We start from the raw sequence: 16,446 nt of genomic DNA, 5'->3' as shown, positions 1-16,446 counted from the left end.
TTATGTGGCACCTGGCCAGACCGGCAATTATTAGTTACGCTGTACATTCCATCATTTACGCGGGAAGCGGCGCGGGCAGGGTGCGCGCTAGGTCACCCAGTCAACAAAACATTACCAAGTTCTTCACCCGCCACCCACCACAGCCAGCCCAAGTCAGTGATAGTGAGGATATGGATTTTGAGGGGTTTGACAAAAAGGCCCTGCAAGCCTCTGTGGTGGATAGTGATACAGGTGAGGGCCAATAATCTGTCCTCTGCCTCGGAACCAACCCCCCATCCCCGTGTGCCCAGCCATCTCTTCTACTAACGTAAGTGTTGAAAACCTAATATTATTGATATTTCTCTTAAATATTAACTGTGTGTGCATACCATCATAAAATTAGGATGTTATTTTTACTACAACATACATATTTTGTCGGAAAAAGGGTAGTCTGGGGGTCGACCCAGTCTCTATTTCAATTACTTAATCCCATATGTTCTGTTATTTCGTTTACGCGTTTCTCATTTTGCGCTGACCTCCACGGGTTTAATTGACTGCGTAAGCTTAGACTATACTGTACAGTATTGTACTTGTACTGTACTTTCAGTCCCCAACCACATCATATTACTGTACAGTTCAATTTCCTCTCACTCTTTTCAGTGCACTCAAGTCTGTATATATCATCCTGTTCAACTGTCTGTATTTTGTTCCCATACAGCAACACTTATCTTACGCCAGTTACATACAACTTTAAATGTCCAGGATGTCTGATAAAAAAACAAATGAAGGCAAGGTTACACAAGCTACTGTGGCACCAACACTCAGTACCTCCAAACCTTCACATTTAAGACCTCTTTTTAAGGGCAATAGTTGCAAAAGAAGTTTTACCAATTCTCTGATGAATAACAGCCATCAATGCCAAGAGTTTGACTAGTGTCCACCCCATAGAACATGATCATTGTACACCATTGTCCTTGTCCTGACTTGTTTATACAATGGAATTTCCATGATCAGTTCATCATATTTATTGATCTTGATTTTTTTATAGTGGTGTTGAATCTGCTGGTGAGATTCTGTCAGAGTTGCAGCTGATGTGCAGTAGCAACAATAGCAGCAGTAGCAACAATAGCAGCAGCAGCAGCGAGGTGTCCAACAAAGCCTCAGCAGCCACAGTTGTTGCACCTCCAGTTGTCAGAAGTATTGCTACACCAACTATACCTCTGCCTAAGTCAGACAAACAGCCAAAGGCAAGCTAAGCATTAATTTCATAAGCAAATGTTTAATTTCTACTGTACAGTATCTCAAAAAACTGTCTGTCCGTACCCTGTGTGAAACATTGTGAGACCACAGATGATAGATATGGAGACATGCATTTACTTTGGTTTTTAGTTTAACATAAGCAATACAGTGTGTATTTATTTGGGCATAATTAATATGATGTGCAGTTACCAAATGTAGTAGGATCAGTATTCCACAGAGCCACACATACCTTCCCTCACAGGACATCATGAGTTGCATGTAACATTTCAAAAGTCATCTGATCCATCCTGGCAGATATTTTTTTGAGATACTGTACTGTACAGTACATATGCTGGTATCACTGGAATGTTGCTTTCTTGTTAAAGTGTGCAAGTATCTACAAGAGAAATATCTAAGGAAGGAAAGAATGTTGTACAGTACTGTAGGTCGTATTTGTAGACTTAGAGATGGCATTTGACAGGGTGTAGTGAAGTGGGCAATGAGAAATCTAGGAGTCAAAGAGTGCCTTGTTCAAGTGATTATGGCATTATATGCAGGCTCAAAATCTACTGTGATAGTAAATTTAAGGTAGAAGAAGGGTTCAGTAGGGGTCTGTCTTGAGCCTCCTGTTTATCATGGTGTTTGAGGTAGTATCACAGGTCTTCAGGACTGGTCTGCCCTTGAAGCTGTTGTAAGCTGATGACTTATTACTGGTAGCAATTACTGTACTATTGAAGTAGCAACAAAATTTTAAGAAATGAAAGGAAGGAATACAATTAGAGGGTTGAGAGTGAATGTGACAAAAACAAAAGTATTGTTTAGTAGAATGCGTGATGGTCTCATGGTGAAAAGTGGAAAATGATCATGTTCTGTCTGAAAGACAGGTGTTGGCAACAACTCAAAATTGTGCAGTGAGTGTGAAAGGTGGGTACACAAGAGGTGCAGTGGAGTGGATGGCAAACTGCAGGATGTTGCTGATTATAAGTGTTCTGTATTTGGCCTTAGCAAGGCTGGAGAACATTGGGGATATGTCCCTAGACATGGTCATTGCAGGAAGGGGTACTGAAGCCAGCTCAGTTGTATGAACCAGAAGTGGCTGTTAGACATTTAAGAGTTGTTGTCTTTATTGACAGAAAGTGGACCTTCTCTCTATGTAAAGAGAAAGACAACTGACATGAGAAGTGTGATGCTGTATGGCAGTGAAACATTGGCAGGTTTGACTGAGTTGAAATGAGAATGGTGAGGTGGATGTTCAATATGACACTGAAAGAAGTGAAACCCTGTTTAGAGCTAAGAGGATGGCTAGGTACAGTATTGAGGGTATTGGAAAAGTTTTGTGTAGAGGCAGGCTGAGATGGTTTAGGCATGTGAAGAGAATGGATGATACCAACTGGTCAAGAGATGCATGAGCCTAATTGTGGATGGGAGGAGAGCCAGGGGCAGGCCAAGAATGACAAGAGAAATGGTTGTATGAAATGACATTAAAGTTACAAACCTGACAAGAGAGGCTGCAAGAGACTATCTATCATAGAGTGCTGCTATCAGGTAATCTCAGCTAACCCATGCAATTGTGGAAAATGGATGATGGTGATGAAGTTTTCCATAATAGAAAAAAAGAGCTTCCCGTAAACTAATGATTCTGTTGTTATTAATCATAATGAGCTTAGGTTCATTGTTCCAGATGAAATAAAACCAGTTGTACATCTTTGCAGTGTTTGAGAAATTCTATTTTGTAGTTTACTCAATTGCATCTGTACACAGAAAACATAATGATTTTGCATGACAACAGTGCTTCCAAGTTATCTTCATTTAGAAAACAGAAAACACAGACATTTGTAATATTTTCCCATTTATTATACAGGTTGTACCTCTCTAGTCCGGCATTCTGTGGTCCGGAAACTCCCGTGGTCCGGAACGATTCTAGTTTGTCCAATAGGTAGATAGGCAGCTTTTTTTTTTTTTTTTTTTTTATCTGAATTATTATTATTATTACAGGAGTATTAAATTTTTGCCCCTCAGGCCCCAATGTGGGTCAGTGACCTATGCCTGGGTGGGCTAATCCCCTTAAAAAAAAAACGCGGCGGGAAATTAAGGTTTGTTTACATCCGGCAGTTCGGCTGCTCTCTCTCTCTCTGCTTGTCTATACAGAGTACAACATTTAACCCTTCAATATATATGAGCAGTAAATAAGTGTTGCTTTCATATTCTTATGTAGAGTAATGACGATATATTTTCACATGTGCGCACTTACATACGAGCAGTCTCACTTTTTTTTTTACCATTAATGGTTACCTACTTATATTGTTCCATTTATTAACATTAAATAACATTACAGGTACTTCAAGCAACCATATTCATTCTTTACATTAATTTTACTACAGCTAAACTCAGGGTCTTATTTTCTTCAGTTTTATATGTAGAACCAATCAGTCACTGGTTTCGTAAGCTTTAACATAAACAATGCCGGCAGCCGTCTCGTCTCCTCTAATATTATTAATAAATTGTATTGTTAATTTTGCACACACGTACATTAATTCAATAAAAAAAAATTCAGAAACATTAATTAAAATATATATGAACAGTAAATAAGTGTTGCTTTCATATTCTTATGTAAAGTAATGACGATATGTTTTCACGTGTGCGCATGCGCACTTACATATGCGATCTCTCTTTTTCTTTACCATTATCGTTAGCTACTTCTATTGTTCCATTTATTAACATTAAATAACATTACTTAAAACAACCATATTAATTTTACTACAGCTACAACCAAGGTCTTACTTTCTTCAGTTTTATATGTAGAACCAGTCAGTCACTGGTTTTGTAATCAACGAAAACAATGCTGTGTCATTTCCTCATGTGTTTTAATGTTCTACGTATTATTAATGAATTGTATTGCTCATTTTGCACATATAAACATTAATTCAATAAAAAAGACATTCAGTAATAAACAATAATGAATCTTTTGTACATAAGAGAAATGACCCTGTTTACACGATTATGCACGTCGTCTGCACGTTGGCTGGCCGTTCAAACCCGTCGAAATTCAAGTTTCCGCCGTCAAAATTTTTATTTATTTATTTATTTTATTTTTTTGTGTGTTCCAATAAAATCACGTTAAGGGTGAATTTCGCGAAATTTGAGAAGCTACCATACGACATTTAACCCTTCAATATGTCTTCAAAGAGACCATGACGCAGAGAAAGTGGTGCTAGTGCTTCCAGGCATAAGCACAAGTCACTATCTAACCAGGAAAAGGGTGAATTTCCATGGTCCGGCACCATGGTCCGGCACCGGTCAGGTCCCGAGGTTGCCGGACTAGAGAGGTACAACCTGTACAAAATTTTCAAAAGAATATTAAGATTTATCAAATTGGAAGAAACCATTTAACTTCATAAATCAAGAAATTATAATTTTGTACAGTAAGTACTGTGTTGTAAGCACAATACTGTACCTGTAATACAATTCCTTGTACAGTCTGTACTACTGTACCTGTATATTGTTACTTCATTGTGATGGAAAGTGAAATAGTGTGATTTGAAACTGATTAAATTTAAAGTTTTTGGTGTTTTCTCTCTGACAATACAATGGCTGGTTATGTTTTAGCATTACACTGCAGTTCTTCAAGTTCTTGTTACCATTAACTACTGTGGTGTTAGTGCACTACACAAATTTGTATCATAATTAAAATGTATATTATCTGATTGAAGAAAGAGTGAAAGGTAACATTGCAATTTTGCATCATCTTCCATCTTGATTTCTACTCATTGCTCTCTAATTTTTAATTGTAAATTTAATATTGTTTCTACAGGTTGGGGAGGTGGCTAGTAGTACAGGGGCACGTGTCAACCCACCACCCCCATCACGTCCACCTGTTGCTGCCACATTCAAGATCTTCACTCCTCGCACAAAAGATATGAATAAGGGATATCTTACATTTGAAGATGATGATCAAAAATGTACTGGTAAGCATGATTTTTTTTTTTATGAAACGGCTTTTCTTAAATAAAGTACTGTGCATATCCGAGATTATGTCCTGAAGTACAGCACTGTTAAATAAAGTAATGTACTGTGCATATCACAGATTATGTCCTGAAGTACAGCACTGTTAAATAAAGTAATGTACTGTGCATATCACAGATTATGTCCTGAAGTACAGCACTGTTAAATAAAGTAATGTACTGTGCATATCACAGATTATGTCCTGAAGTACAGCACTGTACAGTGTACCACTTTTCTTGAGCCGGTCTTTGCATAAATCTTAATACAGTTTTCTCTTAAGAAGGTATTTTTTCTAAATGAGATTTAATTTTAGAAATTTCATCATAAGAATAGTATATTTGTTCCATCCCTTTTTGTAAGTCAGATCCTTCCGCTTAGTGTTCAGGATAGGGTATGTCTGCAGACCCTAACTAATACAGTATGTGATGTGCTTCTGGGGCAAGAAGTATAATTGCTTCAGTCTTTAAATAACTAAAGACACTGATAGCATGTTATTCTCTTAATGTACTGTGTATAGATAATGCAAAGTCATGGTGTACTTGACACTTTTAAACAAGTTGTCTTACAAGCTGTATATGAAACCCAGTGACTTTAAATTTAATCAACAGTTAAGTTGAATTTATTTATTTTTTATATTTTTTTTATTTTTAGTGCTGAAAGAGGAGCCTGAGGACCTAACCCACTTGGCACCCTCGGGTGGTGACACATGTGTGCCCCTCTTAGAAGTACCTATCTCCATCCATGACCAGGATGACACATGCATGCTTCAGGAGGTGTCCACACTGATCCATGACGTGGACAATATGTTCACCATTGACGATCAGATGCCTATTGAAAGCTTCAATGTACAGATCTCCAGCCCAGTTCCTGATAACAGTGAAGAGCAAGAAGATATCCCAAAATACTTATATGATGAAAGCAAACTTAATACTAGCTTTAAATGCATGAACAGGTAAGCAAAACCTTTAATTTATACCAAACCCCCTTTTTTCTCTAAGGAAAAGCATGTACGTCTTTTAATGTAATGCATTACTGTAAAGTACAGTAATTATTAATGATTGTTTGGGATAATTTTATTTAAATTCTCATAAATTTCTCTTTGATGTAATAATGTAAGGTCATTGTTGGGGAAGTTATTATCTTCTTGGTTACTTTTAAAAACTATGTGTGGATAAGAAGAGACTGTGTTCCTCCCTTTGATGAATCTTGTCTCTAGTTACATGCCAATGCTGCATACCAGTAATCCAACCATTAGATATTCGTGGTCCTGTGATAAAATCTTCATCTCCAGATTTCTTAACATGGGGAGCTATAATCTTTATAGTGTGGCTTTAGGAAGTAAGCAAGGAAGATCATTTGCAAGAGTCATAGGTCATAAAGGAAAGACTGAAGTAAAAGAAATATCATTTTATGACTGAGGAAAAGAAACAAGTGCCTTAGTAACCCTTCCACCTCCCTTAGTGGGATTGTAAACAGGCAGGAACTGATTTAGTAAATGTTTGAACTTCATTTTATGACTATGCAGTTTTAGGTTTGAATTGAAAGAGCTAATTAGCCAGAATCAATCCTTTTGACAGCCTAACCCTAATCCTCTTGAGGCTTCAAGCCAACCATTGATTTGTGGAAACTAAGAATCTGATACCAAGCAGGTGGGGAGTGCTCCTTGTAGCATATGTTTTTATCCAGCCTTGTCCATCTAAACTATTTGACTTCTCTGATGATCAGCAGAGAGTGTTTTGTGGTGGGATTTTCACAGGTCACAAAAGGATTTCAAACTTTAGTTCTTTTATTTTTTCATCAGTTTAAGTGGAGGGAAGATAGTGGAAGACAAAAGTGATTGCCATACTCCTTCATCAGACTGTGGACTTAACTCTCCAGAATCCCCCAAACCTCTGTTAAGTCAAGCTGCATTTTCTCCTACCCAGGAAAGGAAACATAATACGGTATGTGAGCATATAAAGATGGTTCAAATCATTTTCCGACTTTTTTTTTTCAGTCATTAAGACAATGATAGGAAACTTATCTTATTTCTCCACGTAACTTCCCTGTACAACACAGCACTTAATCAGGTGGTGTATAAGTACGTAGGTATGTACAGCTTAATTGGATTTGTACGGTAAATCCCTCTACTTGAAAAACTTTAGGAAATAGCTCTTCACATCGTTACAGTATAAGGCAATAATTATTGCCCACAGGTGCTCCTAAAGTGGCTTTGGGAGATATACTTTTTTAGGAGCCAAGTTTGGACTATAGTGTGGGTGAGGGAGAGTCTCTTATCTCAGATTCTCCAGCTGAACCAAGATGTTATGAGTTGTGTGAGGACAAGCAGAGTCATGATTGTAGTAGGACTGGATGATTCCTAGTTATGATTAGAGTACTTAAACATCATTTAGGTGACGTGTACGAGGAGGAGAAAACTCGGGTTCTAAAATGCTCCAGGTTGAGGGACTAATCCTCCTATGCTAAAGACATTAAGACACTTTCTTGTAGCTGGTGAAAGTGTTGAGTTGTACAGAAAAGTTTTGTGAAGAAAGAACATGTTTAATGTAGCAACTTAATAATTTGTATTTAAATTTTATATATTTTTATATTCTTTACTGTATATATTTTTATTCTTATATCTGTGTCTATAACCTAAGCTTGTTTAGGCTTAAGGCTGAGGAGCCAAGACCAGTCCTAACCTCTATTTTTTTTATTTCACAGTGCTTAAGGGGTTTTGTTTCGGGTATCAATATCAAATTATTGTGTGGATGTGCACCTCTAGTAGAAACAAAAAAGCACATCTTGTGTTTCCACCTTCTACACTCACTGCATACTATTGAATTATACTGTCAACACCTTCCTTACAAACAGCACATGGCCATTTTCCACTTTCCACCATGGGTCCCTCACCCAGACTTCACATGCTTACTTTTTTTTTTGCCACATTCACTCCTATACCTTTTTACTCTAAGAAGTTCTTGAGCACTCATACAATGCCATAACCACTCAAATAAAGCACTCCTCGACTCCTAAATTTTGCATTGCTCACTTTACTATTTCATGTGGTACCCTGTCATATACAGTACATTTTTTAAGTCTACAAAGTATCTTGGTACACCTTTCTCTTTTTCTTTAATTTTGTTACCAGTACTCAAATTTCTCCCCCAAATGAATTTTGGTGTTTATGTTGTCGTGATAAACCTTGAAGTAGGGCTCCATAGTCTGCAACAGCTGGGTAGTGAAGATTTCATACCTGTTTGCGTCAGGGTCGTCGGAAAGGAGGAGCTTGACTTTCTCGACACACTCGATGGCACCCCTAATATTACTATGGGATAAGCGGTGTTCTTCTTGGGATGACGTACCACCTGCCTCTTCACTGACGTCATCATCATCTACCATCTCGTCGGTAGTCACATCAGGATCCCTTATCACCTCCAGGATGTCGTCGTTGGTGGTCTCGGAGAAGCCTGCAGCTGTAACACTCTGCGCAGCTTCTCTGGCAAGGTCCACTGCTACTGCAACAGTCTGAACCTCACCAGTCACAGATTGACTCTGCCTAACGGCCGGAATGCCTTGCAACACATGTCTCCATGCGTGACGAACAGTTGCTACAGACAGCTGCTCCCATGCCTCCACCAAGAAGTCCACAGCTTTCTTGATGTTGAATATTCTCCAGAATTGTTTTAAAAGTACTTGTTGCTCTGCCAACTGTTGATCCTCGTCGTCTTCGCTCTTGCTATCGGTGGTGGTGTCACTCAGGTTACGCAACTCTTCCCTGGTGTTGGTGTAGTCGTTCAGGAGCTTGAATTTTTTAGTAGAGAATGCAGCTTTTACATTACAGATTAACTCTTGGTCCATGGGCTGTAATATAGACGTAGTGTTGGGAGGAAGGAAGACCACTTTTACGTTGGGGTGACGATCTAACAGTAGGGCGAGTGTCCTGGTGCGTTGTCCAGTAGCAACAAAATCTTGAATGGCACATTCTGTTGCTCACAGAATTTCTTCACATCGGGAACGAAACAGTCATCAAACCAGGAGAGGGACAGTGTAGAGAACATCCACGCCTTACGTGCGGTCAGCCAGTGGACATTTAGCTTGGTCATGTCCATGCTCTTGTAGGCGTGCGGCTTGCGTGCTGTGTGGATCACCGATAACTTGAGCTTACAGGTACCGGAGGCATTGGTGGTAAACAGGACGGTGATGCGCTCCTTCTGCAACTTCCGGCCCCGACACTTGCTGGCATTCTTCACAACGAAGGTCTTGGAAGGTAGCTTTTTCCAAAAAAGACCAGATTCGTCCATGTTAAACACCTGGTCGTCGGTGTACTGTCCTTCCTCCATAATCTCACGTAAAAACGGAGGAAATTCCCTAGCCGCAACACGGTCAGCACTAGCTTCTTCACCACCAATGTTGATATTGGTGATCTTGTTCCTCTTCTTAAACCTCTGTAACCACCCAGAGGAAGCATTAAAGGGTTTGGGCTCTGTAATTCCCATCTTTCGTGACACTGCAGCATACAGTTCACGTGCGTACTCCTTAACAGAGCGCGTGTCCACCGCCATGTTCCGTCGCGCCTGACGCACCAAGTACCTCACAAGTAATTTTTCTGTCTTGAGAAGCACCTGGTTGTGGAAATACTTGATCATAGAAGCACCTGTAGACTTTGTGATGTTCATGTGCTCCTTTATCTTGGCTGCATCCTTCTTTATCGTCCGGATCGTAGATTCGTTCACACCATGCTGGCGCGCCAAATCAACCTGTCTTGTTCCTTTCTCCAACTCTTGGATGATCTTGTACTTACGTAGCTTAAGGAACGTCGTGTCTTCTTTGGCTTAGGGCGGCTGGGTCCAGGTAAGGAAAGGTTTCTCTCTGGGGTGCGGTGGTCCGGCGGAAGCCATTTTACAGAACAATGGATGCATGATTACACGGTGTGGCCTGGAGGGATGAAACTGCCGCGGCTAGGTCAAGCGTCGTCTTTCCTCCCTCCCTCCCTCCCCCGGGTGGACACGTCATATTACTTTAAACCAATTACAGCTAGCAGCGGAGGGAGGTAGGGATGCATGGCCAATCACAGTCCGATACTATACGTCAATGATAATGCACTATATATATAGCGTAGGTAATAGGGTACCGCGTATGCACTTGACTATATATATATATATATATATATATATATATATATATATCATATTATATATATATATAATATATTTATATAATGGTATATATATACATATATATATATATATAAATAGTATATATAATATAATAAAAATATATATATATATATATATATATATATATATATATATATATATATATATATATATATATATATATATATATATATATATATATATATATATATATATATATATATATATATATATATTTATTTATTTATTGGGTTCAGAGAAGTATGTTCCTTCATATAGCAAGAGAAAATTTGTCATGAAAGCAATTGAAATATTTATTATTTGTTGCATATAAGGTGTTTAGGCAATCATGCATCTGGCAGCAATGACACCAATTACTACGTGCTTGTTGCTATGTGTGTTATTAGTTGTTTTTTGGACTCGGGAAGATGCTCTTTCAAATGGTAAGAAAAAATTAACCACTCATAAAAACCCTTCATTTTTAGGGGCTAATTTATTTATTTGCATGCTGTAATGAATGGGTTAAAGAAGTTAAGAAAATTAGATTGTGTTCACCCTTCATGCCAGATTCCAAAGGGAAACTGGTTTTATATGATGAAGCTAAGAATATTTTGTTGCTGAGCATAAAAACCTGTACAGTGTACTTTCCAGTCTTATCTTGTAGACTTTGGCTACAAATAACATTATATGGAGCAAATACATCTGATCCAGGCATACTGCTCTTCTGCTTGGGGCAGCACAGCTCTTGCTCTGACATTACATTACATTACAGTACAGTACTGAACAAATTTCTAAGTGGTACTTATGATTTTAGACAAACATATTGTGTTAACTGCTGCCACACAGTCTTTGTTAGTAAAATAAAGTACAGGTATTATCACAATACAGTAACTTTTAATAAAGAAGGTTACATTGTAAGACCTAATACACTGGCAAAAAATTAAATAAAAGTCCAGACAGTGAGTTCCTAGCCAGCAATGGCACTTCGACCAGTGTGAGTTAGTTCGAAAATGTATTATGTTGGTATACAAAAGCCATAAAAATAATCAACAATGATGATCTTACCAGAAAATATACTACATTGCACATTTGCATGGACCAGGGTCACTGGTACCTTTTATGTAGTGTACATGTTAATGATCATTGAGTCGAAACTCCCAGTGTATAAGTATTGTCCCAGTACTGTACTGTACTTAACAATTAATTTAGTTCATGGTTCCAAGGTCCACTGACCCTTGTTATAAAGTATTGTACTTATTAATGTGAAAAGCCCTCAGGTTTCCCACACTGTTTATCCCTGTATCACAGTGACTACAACCTGTGTACTAAATGTGAAGCAAGTATGAGAGGTAGAGTTAAATCACCTTGATGACTAAACATAGAATGGCCTTTACTATTTACAGTACCTGGTAGATACTCTTCTAGCTCTTGCTCCTTTTGATTCTTCCTGAATCAATCTTTTTCAGTATTCTTATCTTACCTGCTTTTATTGTTTATTAGTTCATCTTCTAATTTCCTCAAATGATCTTTGCAGGTTATATTTGGGAGTAGCCGTCCCAGAACAACAACAGAGAGCCTCTTCACTCAGCTGGATGAGAGCCATACAACAGGCTCATCAACAGACACAATAGGCAAATTGGATCTCAAAGTATGAAAAGATTTCTTTTTAATATTGATTTTTTGTCATGCAAAAACATATTTTTGCAAAAAAAAAAAAAAGAATTTTTGACATAGGTGTTGGCAAGACTAGTTCCTTTACACTATGACTGCTGAAATTTACTTTAATGCCTCTCTTTTTAAGAGAAAACTTTGTTCTCTCAATAATGGAGTTTTTGTAGGGTGGGGGTGGAGGTTGTTCAATATTAAAGTTTAGATTGTGACCCAATGACAAAGATCATCTCCCATGATTATTGTCACTTTTAAAACAGAGGTTTCATCATTGTCATACTCTCAGCCTCCTTTCTTGATCCGATATCAAAGGAGCCACCACCACTTTCTTGGGAATAGGCAGGATGTTGTGTCAGTGTAAAAATGGCAAATGTTTTCACACTGTGTCAGTTTGTAGATTTTATTATGTGATGTTATTGCCTAACATAATTGTGTTGATTTTCTGGCATGTTACAAACACTTGTATGAATCTGGAAGATATGTGGTGAGCTGAAGCTAGGATTATCTGACACACAATCAGAGACATAATTAATATAAGTGCAATTGGTGCAGCACACTGGTAGGCCCTGTATATTGCAGGCCCCCAAAGTAATGCAAAAAAATCATTAAAATAGGAAGATTTAAGTTTGTTGTGTTTTTGTTTTGTGTTCAGTACAATGAAATCTTAAGCATAACTATTTAAGAAATAAAAAAATTTCAGCTGGTCTTTAGGTGTACAGTACAGTATTAATTTTTGTTACATTGTATTTTAGATTTCAAACATTTTTGAAATGAAAATTTATTTCATACAGCTATTCCTTAAGAAAATTGCACCAAGTAGATAAAAGTCTTAAAAACACCTCATTATTTTACACTTAATGTTCCTCTTTATATCCTCTCCTCCTACTACCACCACCAAGAATCTTGATCACTTTAGTGTTATTTACTTTGTTTTCATTTTTTAGCTTGAAGAGCAAAACATGGACTCTGATGAGTTTGAAATGAGAGCTCCATTCATTCCTCTCAACGATGAGTTATTAATGCTTAGCCCAGATGATCTCCTGTGGGGGGCAGACTCTGAGCCCCTCATAACCACCAAACACCAAGGATCATCCAGCCGGTTAGTTCGATACAGTAGTTCCTTGTTTTGTGTAATAGTTAATTAATCCTGTAATAGCGATTTTGGTTTGTGCAGGACAATAAGACCATTGTTGTTGACGCGATGAATATATTTCGGTCAAAACCTGTAGAATACAATTCACATATAACAACTGCTGGTACATCAGGACACAGTTTGAATAATACGATCAATATGCAGTACATAATTACACTTATTAAAGTTATTTAGAGTTCTCAGAGGATTCAACAGTTCACAATTACACTCACGTTTTGGGGTCTAGGGTTAGACCAATGAGAACAAATCTAATGTCCTGCAGGAAGATGTTGGCTGACGAGAATAAAGATTTTGCCTTTACAGTAGAAGGCGATAGACTGTCCTTCAGGCAGTCACACAGCTGCTACCAGATCCATCTTGCTTAGTAAGCTATTCTGAGTTGTAAACAGTTTCTCCACTTAACATGTGGCCGGCGCGCACAATTGCGGGTGGCGATAACAAATCCACTGCTAAGGTGTATTCAATAATGAAGCCCAGTAGGCACTAAGGTCTACCTTGTTGTGTAGTGTGTATACTGTCTGCAGGCTTTGGCATTGCCAGAACCTGGACACCAGAAAAATTCTAAATGATAATGCAATTAATTTTAATCTACAGGAACATGACTTTATAGGTTATTGGAGGTCTTTCAGTGAGGATGTGACCCTTATGATTTAGGAACTCCATAACTCCAGCATTATTACCAATAGGACAGGTTTAGCTTAAGTTGCCCCATAATGTTATGAATTTCTTTTTATAAAAATTTGAAACATATCAAAATTTGATAGGTAAACAAGTAATATAACAATAATATATAATAAATGTATAATAGATAAAATAATAGGATAAATTAAATATAGCTATATAAAATTTATGCATCCTTGCTATGCTCAGTCATAGTTGAGCACTCGTAATCCAGTGTTCTCAAGCAATTTTGTGTTACTCTCACGGCCATTCCTCCCAAAAGAAAAGTTTTCATACTGATATTTTAAAATTTATAGGAATTTCACCTTTCTCTTCTTTGCAAATCAAGATGGTTCTAAGTTTTTGTTATGTGCAGTGTATTTTTAGAATACAGTATTGGAAATATTTATAACTCTTAGGGAACCTACAATATTTCACTAAACAAACACAATACAGTACAGTATATGAAGACATTTTTATGCATAAAGATAATTACCGGATAAGTTTCCTTTTCTGCTTTTCCAAGTTGTACTTTGTAGATCAGGGGTGGCCAGATTCTGGTGAGAGTTGAGGTGCTATTACCAGAGTCAACCTAACACAATCCACCAACCTAACCCCATCTTCTCTAATAAGAAAATAAGCATTAATTTAGACTGCCATGCTTACCTTACTGATGTGATGATTAGCACTGCATTGTGTCAGCCAACTTTGTGTAGTCAGGATTGTAGGTGCTGATTGCTGGCCTCAGGCAGTCATTCAGAAGGTCATCTGACAGAGTTGATCAGTGTTCATCCCAAAACTAATGTCAAGTACATGGCACCTTTCCTTTCATTTGGATATTTTTGACACAGTTTCATTAATATCAGTATCTTCATCAAAAGGAAAGCACACGAATGTTAGTACAGCTTCTAGTTGTGCTACCTCTAGAAACCACTTGATAAAGTCTGTAATAATGTTTTGCAACTGTTCAACATATCAAACATTTTCAAATTGGTCGCATTCTATCCTTAACAGGTACTGTATGTTTTTACTTGTATGGTAATTCTATTATTTTATAGAAATTATTTCCTCGCAGATTTTGATGCTTAATTTTGTACATTCAGGGATTTCAAGTGTTTTCACATTATCAACGATAAAGAGGATTCTAACTTGGCCCAGCTGTTGCGAGACACAGATCCTCCCATTACTGGAACTGGCGTAGGAAGGAGGTTGCCAATAGAGCGGTCCACAAGTACTCAAAGGAGTCAGTATCAGCAAAACAAGTTTCTTGATGGTGGAGGGAATTTTGTTGATCCAAATAAAGTTCTTCCAGGACATTCTGGAGGGAAAGGTATGTTTATATATGTTACATGCAAATTCCCCAAAATCCAGTTACTTTGCATTATATTATTAATTTCCCCCAAACTCATAAGAATAGCATATAATATTGCTGTGATATACAGTATATTTAAAAAACTTCAAATATTAGTACAAGCAATTATTTCTCTTTAAGAATTTCATGTACAAACCCTAGTTACTATAATAATCATGTGCGGTTTTTTTATGACAGATGAATTGGATGGGTCATCAGGCAGTACGTTATTAGTTGATCCTCCACCTGTGATGGTGCAGGAGACAGTAGACCCACCACCTCCATTACTCACTGTTGATGCCCATCATGTGTCTCTGCCTATCAAACGGGTACATTCGCCCAATTCATCTCCCCTTCTTAACCACAAAAAGCTGTGTTCACCAACATGTCAGCAGCAACTTAAAGCACAACAACAGAATCAAGACGGACTGTTGCAGCAACAGTCTGGGGGAATACGATTCTTGTCAACACCAAATGCCCCAACCATGCAACAGTTATTAGTCAGCAAAGAACCAATCACAGTTCGAGGGGGACGCCCAGGTGGGGGTATTTCAGCCTCACAAAATTCCATCACAAACAAGAGCCATTCAGTGCTTCGTAATCTGCTGGTGAGTGGACGTGACGACACTGCTGGATACTCTGTGTCGGCACCAGCAAGCCCTGCTGGTACGCCTTCTAGAAGCATCTCTTCATCCCCTGGTCCACATCAGTTGAGTGATGAGGCTAAGGGGGGAAAGGTACAGGGATCACTGCACAATCTTCCAAATTCAAACCTAGTGTTTGTCATAAGTTGTTTGATTTGTTTATTTTTTAGAACATTTAGCACCCTGTAAGAATTTAGGTTTTGGATTTTGTTTTCTTTAGAATTACTGTTGTATTATGCATCAGTTAAGAGTGCCATATACGTTTATGCATGTATCTCAGAATTAAAATATCAAATCGAAGTACATATACTGAGCATGGCTAAAGCATGTTACTATTTAAAGTTAAAAGAAAGGCATGATGCCACACTGATGAACGAGGTGGTTGTGTTGCCTAAAGAGAATGATGCTAAATGTTCTTCAGTTACCAGTTTGTTTAATTCATGAAATATTTGTGTTGACTGGTAAAGAGTAGTTGTTATGCTTGTTGAATCTGAGTTACCAACAATTTTCAATATACAGTAATTATTACAATATTACTTGGTGCTTGCAGTGTCCCTGTATTTTTTGTGTGCATTTTGCTTTTTAATCTTATGTTAAGCTTTTTTAATCATT

At 37.8% G+C, this 16,446-nt stretch overlaps 1 protein-coding gene across 4 annotated transcripts in view; it reads left to right on the top strand.

Moving 5' to 3' along the window:
* LOC121868632 overlaps positions 1–16,446 on the top strand; it is a 92,472-nt gene that overhangs the window by 67,829 nt on the left and 8,197 nt on the right. Inside the window, exons 3-10 of one of the 4 annotated variants that reach the window (XM_042369465.1) lie at positions 1,028–1,226; positions 5,030–5,183; positions 5,872–6,172; positions 7,022–7,163; positions 11,893–12,006; positions 12,971–13,125; positions 14,943–15,169; positions 15,389–15,927. In XM_042369465.1, coding sequence (XP_042225399.1) covers positions 1,071–1,226; positions 5,030–5,183; positions 5,872–6,172; positions 7,022–7,163; positions 11,893–12,006; positions 12,971–13,125; positions 14,943–15,169; positions 15,389–15,927 — 1,788 coding nt within the window. In that variant the 5' untranslated portion in view covers positions 1,028–1,070. The remainder of the gene's footprint in view (positions 1–1,027; positions 1,227–5,029; positions 5,184–5,871; positions 6,173–7,021; positions 7,164–11,892; positions 12,007–12,970; positions 13,126–14,942; positions 15,170–15,388; positions 15,928–16,446) is intronic. The other 3 variants (XM_042369466.1, XM_042369470.1, XM_042369467.1) reach the window with 3 other exon arrangements.

Source organism: Homarus americanus, unplaced genomic scaffold, assembly GCF_018991925.1.
Source record: "Homarus americanus isolate GMGI-L3 unplaced genomic scaffold, GMGI_Hamer_2.0 scaffold59495, whole genome shotgun sequence".
Lineage (NCBI taxonomy): Eukaryota > Metazoa > Arthropoda > Malacostraca > Decapoda > Nephropidae > Homarus > Homarus americanus.
The sequence above is the reverse complement of the archived record's forward strand: the minus strand, read 5'-3'. Positions and strand labels throughout refer to the sequence as shown.